The sequence below is a fragment of the Abramis brama genome (genome assembly GCF_963993115.1).
Source record: "Abramis brama genome assembly, chromosome: 3".
Taxonomy (NCBI): Eukaryota; Metazoa; Chordata; class Actinopteri; order Cypriniformes; family Leuciscidae; genus Abramis; species Abramis brama.
The window spans coordinates 60,158,329-60,173,156 of NC_139965.1; the positions used below are offsets into that span (position 1 = coordinate 60,158,329).

At 36.8% G+C, this 14,828-nt stretch overlaps 1 protein-coding gene across 1 annotated transcript; it reads left to right on the forward strand.

Moving 5' to 3' along the window:
* Positions 1-207: 207 nt before the first annotated feature.
* dhodh (dihydroorotate dehydrogenase) lies at positions 208-13,888 on the forward strand. The gene is made up of 9 exons (XM_084107672.1): positions 208-279; positions 2,312-2,524; positions 3,702-3,901; positions 5,499-5,581; positions 5,823-6,010; positions 8,974-9,087; positions 9,209-9,362; positions 10,015-10,174; positions 13,290-13,888. The coding sequence occupies exons 1-9, from the start codon at positions 262-264 to the stop codon at positions 13,393-13,395; spliced, it is 1,236 nt and encodes a 411-aa protein (XP_083963798.1). The 5' UTR covers positions 208-261; the 3' UTR covers positions 13,396-13,888.
* Positions 13,889-14,828: the final 940 nt, after the last annotated feature.

Sequence of the window (14,828 nt, forward strand, 5' to 3'; positions counted from 1 at the left end):
TTACATCATATACAGATGAATTTGTCGCTATTAATGTTCCAAACAGCCTAGAAATGAAGTTAGAGACATCAAACAAAAAAAAAATCTCGAATATACACATTCAAAGAAAAGATGGATCACAATATCACACTTTTAGCTGTGTTACAACAAATACCTGATGTGAATTTGGTTCTCGGGGCTACTTTATTCTCGCGAGATTTCGTCCCGGAAGTGAGTGGCGAAGCTCTGCACGTTGTTTGGATTGACTGTCATGCAACAGTCATGGCGGGACGACTGAAGGTGAATGTTAGAGTTTGTTTTAGTGTTTTTGTAAGCGTTATTAACTCGAGCAGAGCATGCATTTACAGCTGTCATATCTGGCACTTTTTCCTAGTTTTGTGTCTCAAACGTTTTTCAATCAGCTGATTTTCCCAGTTAAATTGTGTGATTATGAAATTTCAGTAAACACCCTTAAATCATCCCAGGATTATTTAATTGCAATGAAAGGTTTAATTGTAGTAAACGTTGTGTTTTGTAATTTGTCGAAAGCTGTTCTGATGATTTACACTAACACAAGCGTACCAGGATAATGCCACGGGTATTTTGGACGTACCATGGAAAATATAACAAAATAGCGATATGGTAACCATTAAGTACAATGGTATTATGCCACCACTAGGCTTTATGGTGGTAAAATAATATTTTTGTTTTGTTTTTAGTGGATACTTAGACTGTAATATATCATTTCAGTACTAAAGGCAAAATCGTGCATGTGTCCACAAATATGATTTTGAGCTTTAGTTCACGTTTATAGTGTCATTCCCTGTCAAATCAATTCCTCTGTTTTTTGGGGGGGGGAAAGACAAACATAAATAGTAATGAAAGCCAAAATATTAAATATCATAGATGTATATTTACTGACCAATCCATTATTTTGTAGAGTGGGGTCAAAATGATCATTTTCACCTGAGATTTGGAGGAAAATTACAGTGGTGTAAAAAAAAACAAACTTTTTTTATTTGTACACTGAGATTGGTAGGTCTAATAGTCAAATCTGTTTACTTTAGCAATCTGTGTTGCATTATATGCCAATGGTGGCAGTTCAAAAATGGGGAAAACGCACTTGTGTTTTTGCATAGAGCACACCTCCACTGAAATCCACTGAGATGGTCAAGTTGAGTCACATTAACTTGCTCTCAAAAGTTTATTTATAAGAATTTATATTTTAATCCGTTTTAGAGATATTTGGAAGAAGGGATTTTGTCCTCAAAGCTTCTGAAGCTACCAAGAGTACAAATACGCATTATCGTAAATGTTACAACATTGAGATCCCAATTTCTCTGGGATTGACCCATATAGGGCCTTACAAATGTCAGAAGTTTCATAGGAACAAGAATCTAAAATTATGTTTAGATTCATCGCAAACTTTGGGAAAATGGCAGTTGGCACTTAAGAGAGGTATTGTTGTATGTATGCAATTGTTTTGATAAAAGGAAACGAGATACATTTCTGGTTTTAATATTATTTGTTCTTCAGACATTCTTCTTTAAACACAATAAATATCAGCTGTTTGAAAACATTTGGTTTTTCGATCATTGGAAATAGGTAAAATTCATCTTTTTGAACATAGAGATCCCCGTATCTATGGGATTGAATCATATAGGACCTTAAAAATATAGATTTTAAAAGAAAAGATTATTAAGAATTAGAATATTGAGATAACTTTTAGAGTTACAGGCATGCAAACTTTTGAAAAAGAATATTTATGGCATTTTCTATGCAATTATGTTGATAGAAAAAAACAAGATGCATTTCTAGTTTAAAAAATATCTCTTGTTCAGATATTCCTCAAAATTAAGATACCAAATGAAATGTTAAGAACCAGAATCTAAAAGGATATTAAGATATCTTTAATATTTCTTGAGTTACAGGCATGCAAACTTGGGGTAAAAAAGCATATAATGCAACACAGATTGCTCAACAGATTTCACGAAATGATCTTTCTAAAATAATTTTACCTCACTGTAATTTGGCTCGAAATCTCATGTGAAAATTGTCATTTTGACCCCCTTATATATTTTGGCTTTCATCTTCATTCATGTATTTCTTTCAGCAGAATTTTTTTTTTTAATCAAAATCAAAAATTGTAGCCAGGCAGAGACCTCCGGTTGAGTTGACAGAATGACCCAAAAGTGTGCGATTGGGATCCTTTCTTTTAAAATGGGAGTGATGGGAGTGCAGTGCACTGTCTTACTGAGGTTTCAGCAGATAATGGGTTTTAGAAAAAAGCATGGTCTCTTGTTGCTCAAGTATCCTCTCTTGCTCTTTGCAGAAACAAGCGAAAGATGCCTTAAAGATCATCGGATGTGGCAGTGGCGTGTTCCTGGGATACCTCACGGCCTCGGGAGACGAGCGCTTCTATGCCGATGCTCTCATGCCCGTGTTGCAGAGGTTTGTGGGAGCAGAGACGGCTCATGTTATGGCTGTCCGGTTGATTGGACTTGGACTTGTGCCTCTCAACAACTACAAGGATCCAGCGTCACTGGTCAGTGTGTGAAACACCAGTGATGCACATGATCTTCTCTTCCGCCTTAATAACACCAGTTACAGCGTGAAATAAACATGAATGAGCATCTGAAAGTGTGTTAAAAGATAGAGTACAACTTATCGAAGTCCGTATCATGTGACATGGAATCGCTCAATCAGTGTTTCAACCGTGGAAAGACGTCAGTAAATCAGCTTGTAAACAATGTCATGTAACGTCACATTTACCTCAGAAAAACCATATCCAGTGACCATAAACTCGTTAGTCAGCTAGAAAAATTAGAGAGGAGCATTTTGCTAAATATATGCACCATATTACATATTCATTATCATTTTTAATATTCTTCAATATTTAATGCATGTTTGAATGAATCTGGAAAGTTTTTTATGACAGCCACCATTTAAATTTTTATATAATTTCATATAACTTTATTATTATAAAAATAAATAAAAGTGTATTTTAAGTGTTTGTATACAAATAAGTTTATTTTTACCTTCAATATTACAGTAGGCTACAACTGACTCCCATAGTTTACAGCATCAGTTAAGAGATTTGTTTTCCTTGAGAAAATTTGCCATGTATTGTACCTGATATCCAAAATAATCAATATTGAATCGAGTCGAATCGTAATCGAAATCGAATCGAATTGTGAAATTTGTGTCAATACCCAGCCCTAGTACTTTGCATTGTAGGGATGCACAATTTATCGGCCACCATATCGGTATCGGCCGATATACATTCATTTTTTAATGTTATCGTTATCGGCCTGATAAGAAAATTTGGCTAATATATTAAAGCCGATAAAAATAATGTATTATTTCCTTCAGCTGAGACGCTTCAGATGCGCACTGTTCAACATGATGGTTCTGAATAGCTTGAAATATGATTGGAATCAAGGAAAATACAGTAAAGTCTGTCATATCGGCTGCATAAAGTTATATTGAGAACATGTTTGGGACGTGGCTTTTAATGGTGAGACTTTTGTTTTTGTAATCAGGCTCTCAAAAATTATATACATTTTTTTGCATCCCTACTTTGAAGATTTGTAAAACTGCAAGATTCGCCGGTAAACATTCAGATTAGCTTTCACTATATCGGCTTAATGGGTCAGAACAGTTTTATTAATATTTCAGGGCAAGACAAAGTAATTTAGTTTTTTCTCATTTATGTCCATCAGGAAGTGAATGTGATGGGTCGAAAGTTCCAGAACCCGGTTGGGATAGCAGCCGGCTTCGACAAGCACGCTGAGGCCGTGGATGGCCTCTATAAACTGGGCTTTGGGTTCGTGGAAGTGGGGACCGTCACCCCGAAGGCTCAGGACGGAAACCCAAAGCCCCGTGTGTTCAGGCTGGAGTCAGACCAGGCCGTCATTAACAGGTGTGGATGTGGTTTCTCCGCGGAGACAAACACGCCGGGGTATCCATAATCAATAATAATCATAATTCAAAGTCCTCTTCGTCTTGTGCTGCACATATATTGTGCGATGAGTATAGTGCATTATTTATAGAATTAATTACAGAACACAACTCTCTTTTCTTTCTTATCAATTGTCGCTGTCTTGCCTCGTATCTCCATATTTCGTCTTTTTTTTTAAATCCGTAAATCATTTCTATTGGTCACCCTTTATGTCTGTCTGTGGGTTTTGTAAATATCTAAACCACTGAAACGTATTGTAGAGAGCTTGTGACTAAACCTCGTAACGCCATTGGCCTAAAACTGTCAGTCAAACCTCATAACTCCGCCCACCTCTGAAGCGTCTCTGCTTGTTTGCAATGCAATGATAAGTAAAGAACTGGTTGTTTGAATAAGTACAACATTTCTTTATTCAAGAAACACTATATATAAATATATATATATATATATATATATATATATACACACACAAATATGTAGTGTTTCTTAACATAAATGTTGGCCATATATATATATATATATATAATGTCTAATATTTATTTATTTGCTACAATAAACTTAATTACCTGTTAGTACATGAAAACGTAATGCGATGCACAGATGCACGTACGTCTGACATTCACTGCTCAAAAACCTTGTAACTCCATTTGAGCTTGATTTCGGTAAAATGTTAATAATATAACGACACATGCGAGTGAATGACTATACATATAAAGCCACAATATCAACTTTCACAGTGCAGTGTTTAATTATTTATTATTAATTATTATTTTCCTGAAAAGTAGTGTTTTTTGGAGACAGTGAGGATATAGAAAATGTCTTGAAATGATTTTAATCTTTTCACAGCCGTATTCTATAATCTCTTCTGAAACTCCAGTGCACGATCTGTGAGGTGTGCTTTTTCATTCATACTTAAGTGTGAATGAAGTTTATTGCTAAATTTAATAAGTATATAGGGTTTTTTTGTTGTTGTTTTCTATAAATAAGCTTGAACTGAATCCTAATTTCTGACTTGATGAGGTTTTCTAATTTCTATTTTTTGCTGATGTCAACATCAAACAATATAAATGTCATTAATATCAGCAATACTGTCGGCCAGTGTTGTGTACATGTTCTTCACAGGCATTCAAACCAGGGTGGAGTCATGCTGTTTGTCCATGTTGCCGGTTTTGAATGCCAAATGCTGCTCGCCATTTGAAAGTTTAAGTCTGGACTTTCTCTTTTAAAATGCGTAGGATCTGAACAAACCCCTCACATGCATATTAAACTGCACACGTTCCATGATTGTTTATGCTATGGACATCAATTACGGCTTCAATTGTGTTATTTTTTTTTATAAGCAATTGCAAATAGGCCAATAAACTTAAACCTGGCTCACAATAATTGGTAACACTGTAGTAGTACCATGGTACTGATGGAAATGTATCCTTATGATTATCAAACTCAAATATTATGGTGCTTCGAAGAATACCATCCTGATAGTTTCTCCAAAATATGGTACTTAATAAGTAAATGTCAGATATTATAATTGTATAATTAATTACTGTATAATATATTTCAGATATGGATTCAACAGTTGTGGCCTTTCTGCGGTGCAAGAAAGGTTGAAAGCCAGAAAGCATGTGCAGTCAGAACTAACAAAAGGTAAATAACAGACACACAACTACTTAATTTCACTCTTATGTATTGTGAAGGCAGCAGGGGAATGTGGGTTTGAGTTTCCATTTTTAATCTTATCGGTGAAAATATCTTTACATAATATAATTTCCCTTAATGCCTTGGAAAAAAAGACATTCACTGCTTTTTCCTACTTATTTGAATACATCCGAGTGGCTTCGCCAGGAAAGTCATGCTTCTCTGTAACCATATGAATGCCTAATCTCAGCGGGTAAACCTCTCGGCGTGAATCTGGGGAAGAACAAGCTTTCTGCAGACGCGGTGTCAGATTATGTGGAGGGTGTGCGGACACTGGGTCCTCTCGCTGACTACCTGGTAGTGAATGTGAGCAGTCCCAACACTCCCGGCCTGAGAGACCTACAGGGCAAGGAAGAACTGCGCCACCTCCTGGACAAGGTGATACTCCATTCCAGGTCTGAAAACTGCAGTAAAGGGTTAGTTCACCCAAAAATGAAAGTTCTGTCAGTAATCACTCACCCTCATGTTGTTCCAACCCTGTAAGACTTTCGTTGATCTTCAGAACTCAAATTAAGATATTTTTGATTAAATCTGAGAGCTGGATCACTCCTCCATAGGCTTCTCTGTTATTGAAACTTGCCGGTCCAGAAAGTTAGTAAAGACATCGTTAAAATAGTCCAAGTGACTACAGTGGCTCAACCTTAAATTTATCAAGCGACGAGAATACTTTTTGTGCGCAAAACCCCCCCAAAAATAACGACTTTATTCCACTATTCATGTTCTTCTGTGTGGGCCTCAGAGTTGGCCCACATCAGAACGGTGTGGACGTCAGAACGGAGGCTCACTATTGGCCAGCATCACACACATGACCAGCGTCGGCCAATAGTGAGCCTCCGTTCTGACGTACAACCCAGAAGCGCTGCGCTGTTACACTACGTGAACTCACTCAGAGAAACACAGAAGAAAATGAAGAGTTGAATAAAGTCACTATTTTTGCGCACAAAAAGTATTCTCGTCGCTTGATAAACTTAAAGGAGAATTCCGGTATTTAACACTTTGAGTCTATTTTGTAGTTTGTTTTGGATGAACAAGAGTGGTGGACAAAGAAATTTTGACAATGGTTCCTGTCTCGACTTCTTGACTATTTTAGAATTGCCCATGACCGCTTTAGAATGGGAGTCAATGGCCATGCACAAACATGTCCTTAAAACAACCCTTAACGTTCGTTTTCAAAACTGTGCAACTCACAGAGTGGTTAGTGGTGTCTCTCAGAAGGCTAGCGTGAGCAGAGCAACGGAAGTTGCGGAAGTTTATACGCGGTATATGTGAGGTATCTGAAAAAAATAGTTCCACTATAGAAAAATAAACGGATTGAAATCATACATTGCACGGATATATTTGTTTTTAATCATCAACGAACACCACTAACCACTCTGTGAGTTGCACAGTTTTGAAAACGAACGTTAAGGGTTGTTTTAAGGACATGTTTGTGCATGGCCATTGACTCCCATTCTAAAGCGGTCAGGGGCAATTCTAAAATAGTCAAAAAGTCGAGACAGGAACCATTGTCAAAATTTCTTTGTCCACCACTCTTGTTCATCCAAAACAAACTACAAAATAGACTCAAAGTGTTAAATACCGGAATTATCCTTTAAGGTTGAGCCACTGTAGTCACTTGGACTATTTTAAACATTGTCTTTACTAACTTTCTGGGCCGGCAAGTTTCAGTAAGCCTATGGAGGAGTGAGACAGCTCTCAGATTTAATCAAAAATATCTTAATTTGTGTTCCGAAGATGAACGAAAGTCTTACAGGGTTGGAACAACATGAGAGTAATTACTGACAGCATTGTCATTGTTTTGGTGAACTAACCCAGTAGCTGCTCTCAACAACATCCACCACGGTCTAGAAGAATCTCTTCCTGTTGAAACATTATATTGTGTATATATGTCAGCTTTAATCTGCTATAGTAAACATTTTGCAAATTAAACTGCTTGAAACTAATTTTATTTTGTTAGAATTAGGGCTGTCAAACGATTAATCGCGATTAATCGCATCCAAAATAAGTTTGTTTTTACATAATAAATGTGTGTACGGTGTATAATTATTTTCTACATATAAATACACACACATGCATGTATATATTAAAGAAATATTTGCATGTATATACTGTGTATATATATTTATATTATATATAATTTATATTATATATAAATATTTTATATATAAATAACACATTTTCTTAAATATATATATGCATGTGTGTGTATTTATATATAGAAAATAATTATACTCCGTACACAGACATAAATTATGTAAACACAAACTTTTATTTTGGATGCGATTAATCACGATTAATCGTTTGACAGCCCTAGTTAGAATACATGGTTGGTTTTGAATGGCCATCAGTGAAGAAGAATGCACGAAATATCGGCCACCATATCGGTATCGGACGATATATGTTAATTTGTAATGTTATCGTTATCGGTCCGATAAGAAAATTTGGCCGATATATTACAGCCGATAAATAATTTATTATTTCGTACAACTGAGACACTTCAGATGAATTGCTTAAAATATGATCGTAATCACTTCAAAAAAAGGAAAATGCAGTCATATAGGCTGCATTAAATTATAATGAGAACATTATAATTGTGTGCTTGGGACACAATTGTTGTTTATTATTATTATTATTATTACACAATTATTTAATGGTGAGACTTTTGTTTTTATATTCAGGCTCTCAGAAATTATATAAAAATTTGGGTTTAGATTTATCGGCCAGTATATCGGCTTTTGAATATAAAGATTTATCGGTATCGGACAAAATACCGATATTATTTCGGTATATATAAAAGAGCCAGATTTGAGCAACTTCCAGTTTTATTGCAGATATTTTTAGCCAGTTTCCCAGGAAGTGATGATTTTGTTCTCTTGAACACATGGGATGGGACCTGCTTTTTTTCCGCGAGTGTTTTATGCGATATTCCAATTTTGCGCACAAGTTAAATTCTCCACTTTGGATGTAAATATAGCTGCCGTCTCAAAGTACATGGAACATTAAATCATGTGCAATAAAAAAAAAAAGTTATATGAAAAGAAATTGCGGATAAATCTGTTTAATATCCATATCAGTCCTACGGTATATTCACACCATCATGATGTCGCTGCACTACAGTTAGTACGATTTGTGTTGAATCTTATTTTTATATAAAAGTGAGTGAAATCTTTTATTTTCTGGTGAAAATAAACTTCAAACAAGTGAAATCTGTATTGTCAGATACAGGTTGTATCTTGCATTAAAACGAATGAACTTATTTCGTCCTGTGTGTAAATCAGCTTAACATTTTTTTTTTATATATTTTATTTCCTCATTTGGTCTTGGTGTTGGTGGTTATTCAGGTGCTTAAAGAGCGTGATTCTTTGCGGATGGAGAAGCGTCTGCCTGTGGTCGTGAAAATCGCTCCAGATCTTTCTACACAGGACAAGCAAGACATTGCTGAGGTCATCATGGAGGTCAGTCTTACACATAATTCACAGGTCAATAAAATATGTGGGAAAATATTATGGCTGATTCATTTACAAGATGGGCAAGTTGCATAATTACAGGATTGTTGTTGTTTTGTGTGGTTTTTAGGTTGGCATTGATGGTTTAATGGTTTCCAACACCACTATTTCCAGACCAGACACTCTTAAAGACCCTAAAAAGCATGAAATAGGAGGACTCAGCGGTCAGCCTCTGAAGGAGCTGTCGACTCAAACCGTGCGAGAGATGTACACACTGACTCAAGGTAGCCTTAAAGCCTTATTTTCATCTTTACACACTTCTTTTGTATTTAGACTGATAGATTGAAATTAGGGTGTCGATAATCGTGATTAAGGCTGTCTGACGATCAATTTGGTAATCGATTAATCGGTCGATTATTTTGACGATTAATCAAGTATTCAGATTTCTTTTTTTATGTGGTAGTAAAAATAGACATGGGCAAAATCTTTTAATCAAGCATTTGAATTTGTCTTAATTGTGCTATTGAAATACATTATCGTGTTAATTAGGGGTGTTGCAATATAACAGTATTGCCGATAATCATGATATTTAAAAATGAATACTACACATATGAAAATATGGCACATAAAGATAAAATACAATAAATAAGGTGATGTGAGAGTTTAGTTTAGCGCTCCATAATGCCTAGGTTTCATTCATACTCTTTTATCAGTTTTGTTTTTTAGTCTCAAGGTAACAAACAAGTGGAATTGTTTCTTTTGTATGTAATAGTATGATTGATTAGCCAAAGAAAAAACACAAATCATTGACTGATAGCATAATTCTTTTTCAAGACTTCTATAGATGTAGTGAACCTCAGATATCGTGTCAGTCCTAATTGAAATGTACATGTGAATTTGATTAATAAGGAAGTAATCTTTTGTGTGAGTTTGTAGGGAAGTTGCCCATTGTTGGCGTGGGTGGAGTGGCCAGTGGACGGGACGCTCTGGATAAGATCCTCGCGGGAGCATCTCTCGTGCAGCTCTACACGGCTCTCGTGTACCAGGGTCCGCCTGTAGTCAACAGAATCAAGAGAGAGCTGGACGACCTGTTGAAGTGAGCATACCAATGCTTTTAACATTTCTCTAGATATTAGGGGTGTAACGGTACAAGTGTTCGCCTCAAACGTCACGGTTCGGTGCGTACAGTCAGACGACTTACACAAGCCGCGTTTCCATTACATTTACATTTACATTTAGTCATTTAGCAGACGCTTTTGTCCATAGCGACTTAAAAATTAGGACTAAATTAAGCGAGTCATCGTGAAGAGACAAAAACAACGCAAGAAGTGCTCAAAATACGAAGTTCAGGCATTATTCAGAGTAGCATAAGCCCGATAAGCAAGGATTTAATCGAATATAGGCTTCCCTCGAGTCAAATAGAACACTGAATAACGGGAGAACGGGGTATTTCAGATGAAACTGAATTACAGATTGCGCATTACAGATTTGCGCAAAACTTTCGCGATATTTTCTTAATGTTGATAAAAAACGATTGCAAAATGACAGCGTTTCCATTTACTGATGTTATGCGACTAAAACGTCTTGTTTTTTTCTCTTGCGATAAGTCTTTCCAACGGATGTTAGTAGGTTTACGTGTATCACAGCCGCCGCACACATATTTCCTATTTCGAATTGCCTGAAAAAAAAACCTCATGAAAGCGTGAAAACTTTTTTTGCAATATATGGGAGATTATGCGAAAATTGCATGTTTCCATTGGCCATATTTTCAATTCACAATTTCAATTTCTGTTAAATGCCGGAGTATTTTAAAGCTGCAGTCCGTAGTTTTTCCTCTTTGTCGCCATCTCTGTTCGAAATCTGCAATTGTAGTTATTCACGGAATTATCAACTGTACGTGGGTTGTGCCTCGGCACGGCACAGAGCCGATTAATCCGATGTTTTGAGGAGAATGTGCAGCTGTCAGTCCGGTGTGGATCCTGGCATTCGCAATCACAGATTCTACTTTTGGGAAGTTTGACCAACATAAGAATTTTCACCGGAAAATGTCGTCTGAACAAGTAACATCCACTTTTGTTCTGATCAACTAAGGAGTAATTGCGCCGATTAAATCTAACGATCGCTTATCATGTCACGTCAAACTGTGCAAATTATACTTTCTCAAATTGTTAATGTTAAGAACATCAGCATTGCGTGACTACATTTAATGCCCTTCCGATATTATCCTTGTTTTCGCACGGGCCGTTGCAGTCTCTTTTTTTCTGTAGCCTCTCCGAAGTCTTTTGCGTTTTACAACGGGTGAATCTCCTGGTGATTGTCGTTTGAACCTTTCTGGATCCGCCATTGATAAGTTTAATTATATCAAGTGCTGTGAGAAAAGGCTATAAATCTCCACCTACTTTTCAGTTTTATAGCTGATTGTGATCAAATACCAAATACTCTTTTGCAAGAGTGCATTACTGCTCAGTGCTTAATACTCTAACCTGAAGCGATGCGATAAGATTCCAGCGACAAATAATGTGTCTGTCCACACTAGACGCGACTGTGAGATGCGTTAAAATCAATCAAAACCCACAGCCAATCAGAACAGCGTGTGGGCGGAGTCTCGCGGCGAGTGCACAGCACCAGAGAGTCAAAAATGGATAAGAAGCTACATAATCAAATTCACAAATATTACACCATTTAAACGTTATTAAAAATACATAGGCTGAGTTACTAAAACAATCTTTGTCAAAGAATACACTTGTTTGTTCACAGTTTGAACGTTCTTGTTTCCATTTGTTTAATTTCAAGATCTGAGGTGAATTATCCATCGTTGCTTTTACAGCTACAAAGCTGGAGCACTAAATGATATTCAGTCTCACATACACGCTTTTAACATTAAATAAAGCACATAAACAGCACCTGAGATTATCATCGCCACACTTTGTGTTTGTTGTTGTCGTGACGCCGTCGCGGCTGGTTAGGACAAACACTCTGATTAACATGGAGAAGAGGCGTTTTATCGCGCGTCGCGTGTAGTTAGGACACCAGGGCCGGAGTGGGGCCACTTTTCAGCCCGGGAGTTTCAGGCCCAAGACCGGCTCACTTTTTCCATGGTGGAATTCCAAATTAGCACTTTTTCTAAATTGGATAAATGAAGCAACAGTTCAGCTCGTACTATTGTGTAGTTTATATTAATACCATGGGTTAACAAATAATGTAAAGGTTAAATAATAATTCACTTAGACTTTATAAGAAGCAATTGCGACTTTATTTCACACAATTCTGACTTATATTTCGCAATTCTGACTATTTCTCGCAATTGCGACTTTATAACACACAATTCTTACTCTATATCTTGCAGTTCTGACTTTATAAGCAATTGCGACTTTATAACACCCAATTGCGACTTATATCACGCAAATTCTGACTCTATATATCTCGCAATTCTGACTTTATAACACGCAATTGCGACTTTATTTCACGCAGTTCTGACTTTATATCTCGCAATTCTGAGAAATAAAGTCAGAATTGCGGGATGTAAACTCGAAATTGTGAGATAAAAAGTCGCAATTATCTTTTAAAATGTTTTATTCTGTGGCGGAAACAAGCTTCCATACCTCCTGGCCTCTTCCTCCCATCCATCCTCCCTGACGCGTACCGTTACGGTAGGGCCGGCCCAGCTATCGGTAGGCGCCGGCGGTGCTGCGGTAGCCTACCTGAGAAGACGTTTTGGAATAGACGGGCTATGGACCCAACCAACTCTATGGGAGGGTAGGGGAGAACTCCCTCACATGGTACAACCCATGCAGAGGCTGCGCGCTGCGGTGTCAGAATGCGGAACGCGTGTGGCCTATAATGTAACTAACGTGACATTGAAATGTGAAAATAAATAAATAAATAAATAAATCCTCGACCAGCCCAAAAGTGAAGCGGCCCACCGGGAATTCTCCCGATTCTCCCGATTACCCACTCCAGGCCTGTAGGACACGGTGTAAAGGAGGCTGTACTGGACCAACTAGGGGACTAAATGCCACTAGGTGGAACAAACTGTAATTTGCACGACTTTTTGTTCAAAATATGTAAGAAACCTAGCATTGGGGATCTGTTGCTTTTTCCTATTGTACTGAACGCGTATCGAACCGTGACTTCTGTGCACCGTTACACTCCTACTAAATTTCAACAAACATAATGGTATTAAACACATTTGTTTTTGCTTTTTTTAATAGGGCACAAGGTTTCACGTGTGTAGCAGAGGCCGTGGGTGCTGATCATAGAGACTCAATCGAAGGATCACTCTCCAAACATGAGAGTCTGGACTCTCGTAATGCGTAACGTTCTGCATTCACCAGTGGGCGTTAATGGCCTTGCGTCAGAGTCTCTTGTACATTACATTCATTTACAAAACTGGAACCACTCTGGATTGTGTTTTAGAAATGACGTGCCTGCTGGTGTTATAAATGTAAAAATGTAGACATTATGCATTGAGTTAAAGTAAAGGAATATATGAATTTGAGTAAATGCTCAAGATTTGTGACAGTGAAGGTAATTAACCGCTCAAACACTGTGGTAATGCATTCGATTATTACATTTCTGCACATTGTTGATCATGTACAGTATTTCCAGAGGATGAGGCTTGATGCTGTTTGTTAAATCTCACTCTTATTTCTAGACATTGAATCCAATGTCTGAACACACAAACTTCCAAAACTCACTCAGTTTCTGACTTAACATTATTATTTTTTTATCTGAAACTTTTTTCACAACATTTCTATATTTAACTGTAAATTAAACAAGTAATAAAAACTCGTTGAGTGTTTTAGCGCAATTTTCTGACCTCATGGGATCACAACACTAAGAGATTAGAGAACACTTAGAGATAGTAAATCTTTTCCTGGATTTTTTTTGTGCGTTCCCGAGATTAGACCTTCCTTAACATAATGCCGAAAACCCGAAGTCTCTAGGTGGTCTGGTTGAGGAGTAGATAGAAGTGCAAGATTGGTGCGCACAGACAGAACAGAAAACATGAGTTAACAATCGCAATTTTGTCCGGTGGAAAATTGCGCTAAAAAGCCATTCAGACTTTAAAGGTGCAGTAATTTATTCCTTGTGATGGAGATTCAAGTCATATCACTATTCTTAAAACAAAACAAAAAATCATAATTGACTGCGTGTGGAATTTCAACAATGGAAATTCTGCTTTTAATTCCAATTAAAGCAAATGTTATTTTTGATAATTGTGTGTTTGTGTCAGGCAGACCAAGCTGGAGCCTCTGCTCTTCATAGCCAATTGAAAAAGCAATACAATTTGCTTTAAACAAAGTTAAACCAGTGACTCCAAATGACATTGCAATAAAGAATGGCTGTTTTTAATGGCATGCATACTACTCTTCATGTTTTTTTCAGTATAGTATGGTAAATATTGTGTGCCATGCTACAAATATATTCTGTATGCATTGAATAACTGGATGACCTGCTGCATTAGGATACAAGTCAACAAGTATCATGTTAATACATACAGTTTGAAGACCTGACATCTATAGGCTTGACATCTCCTTGGATTGGAAAAATAGAATATTATGAAATTAGAATTAGAAAATGTAAATATTATTTGTTTTTGGTTGTCAAGTTGATTCTTGTGAATACAAAATCTTGGTGAGTTTTCATAAATGAAAGTACCAGAAATGTCAAAATTCATAGCCATAGAGTTTAGCCATAGAGTTTAGTCTGTGTTGGTACAGGCACTGGATGTTATATAACTTTCTTTA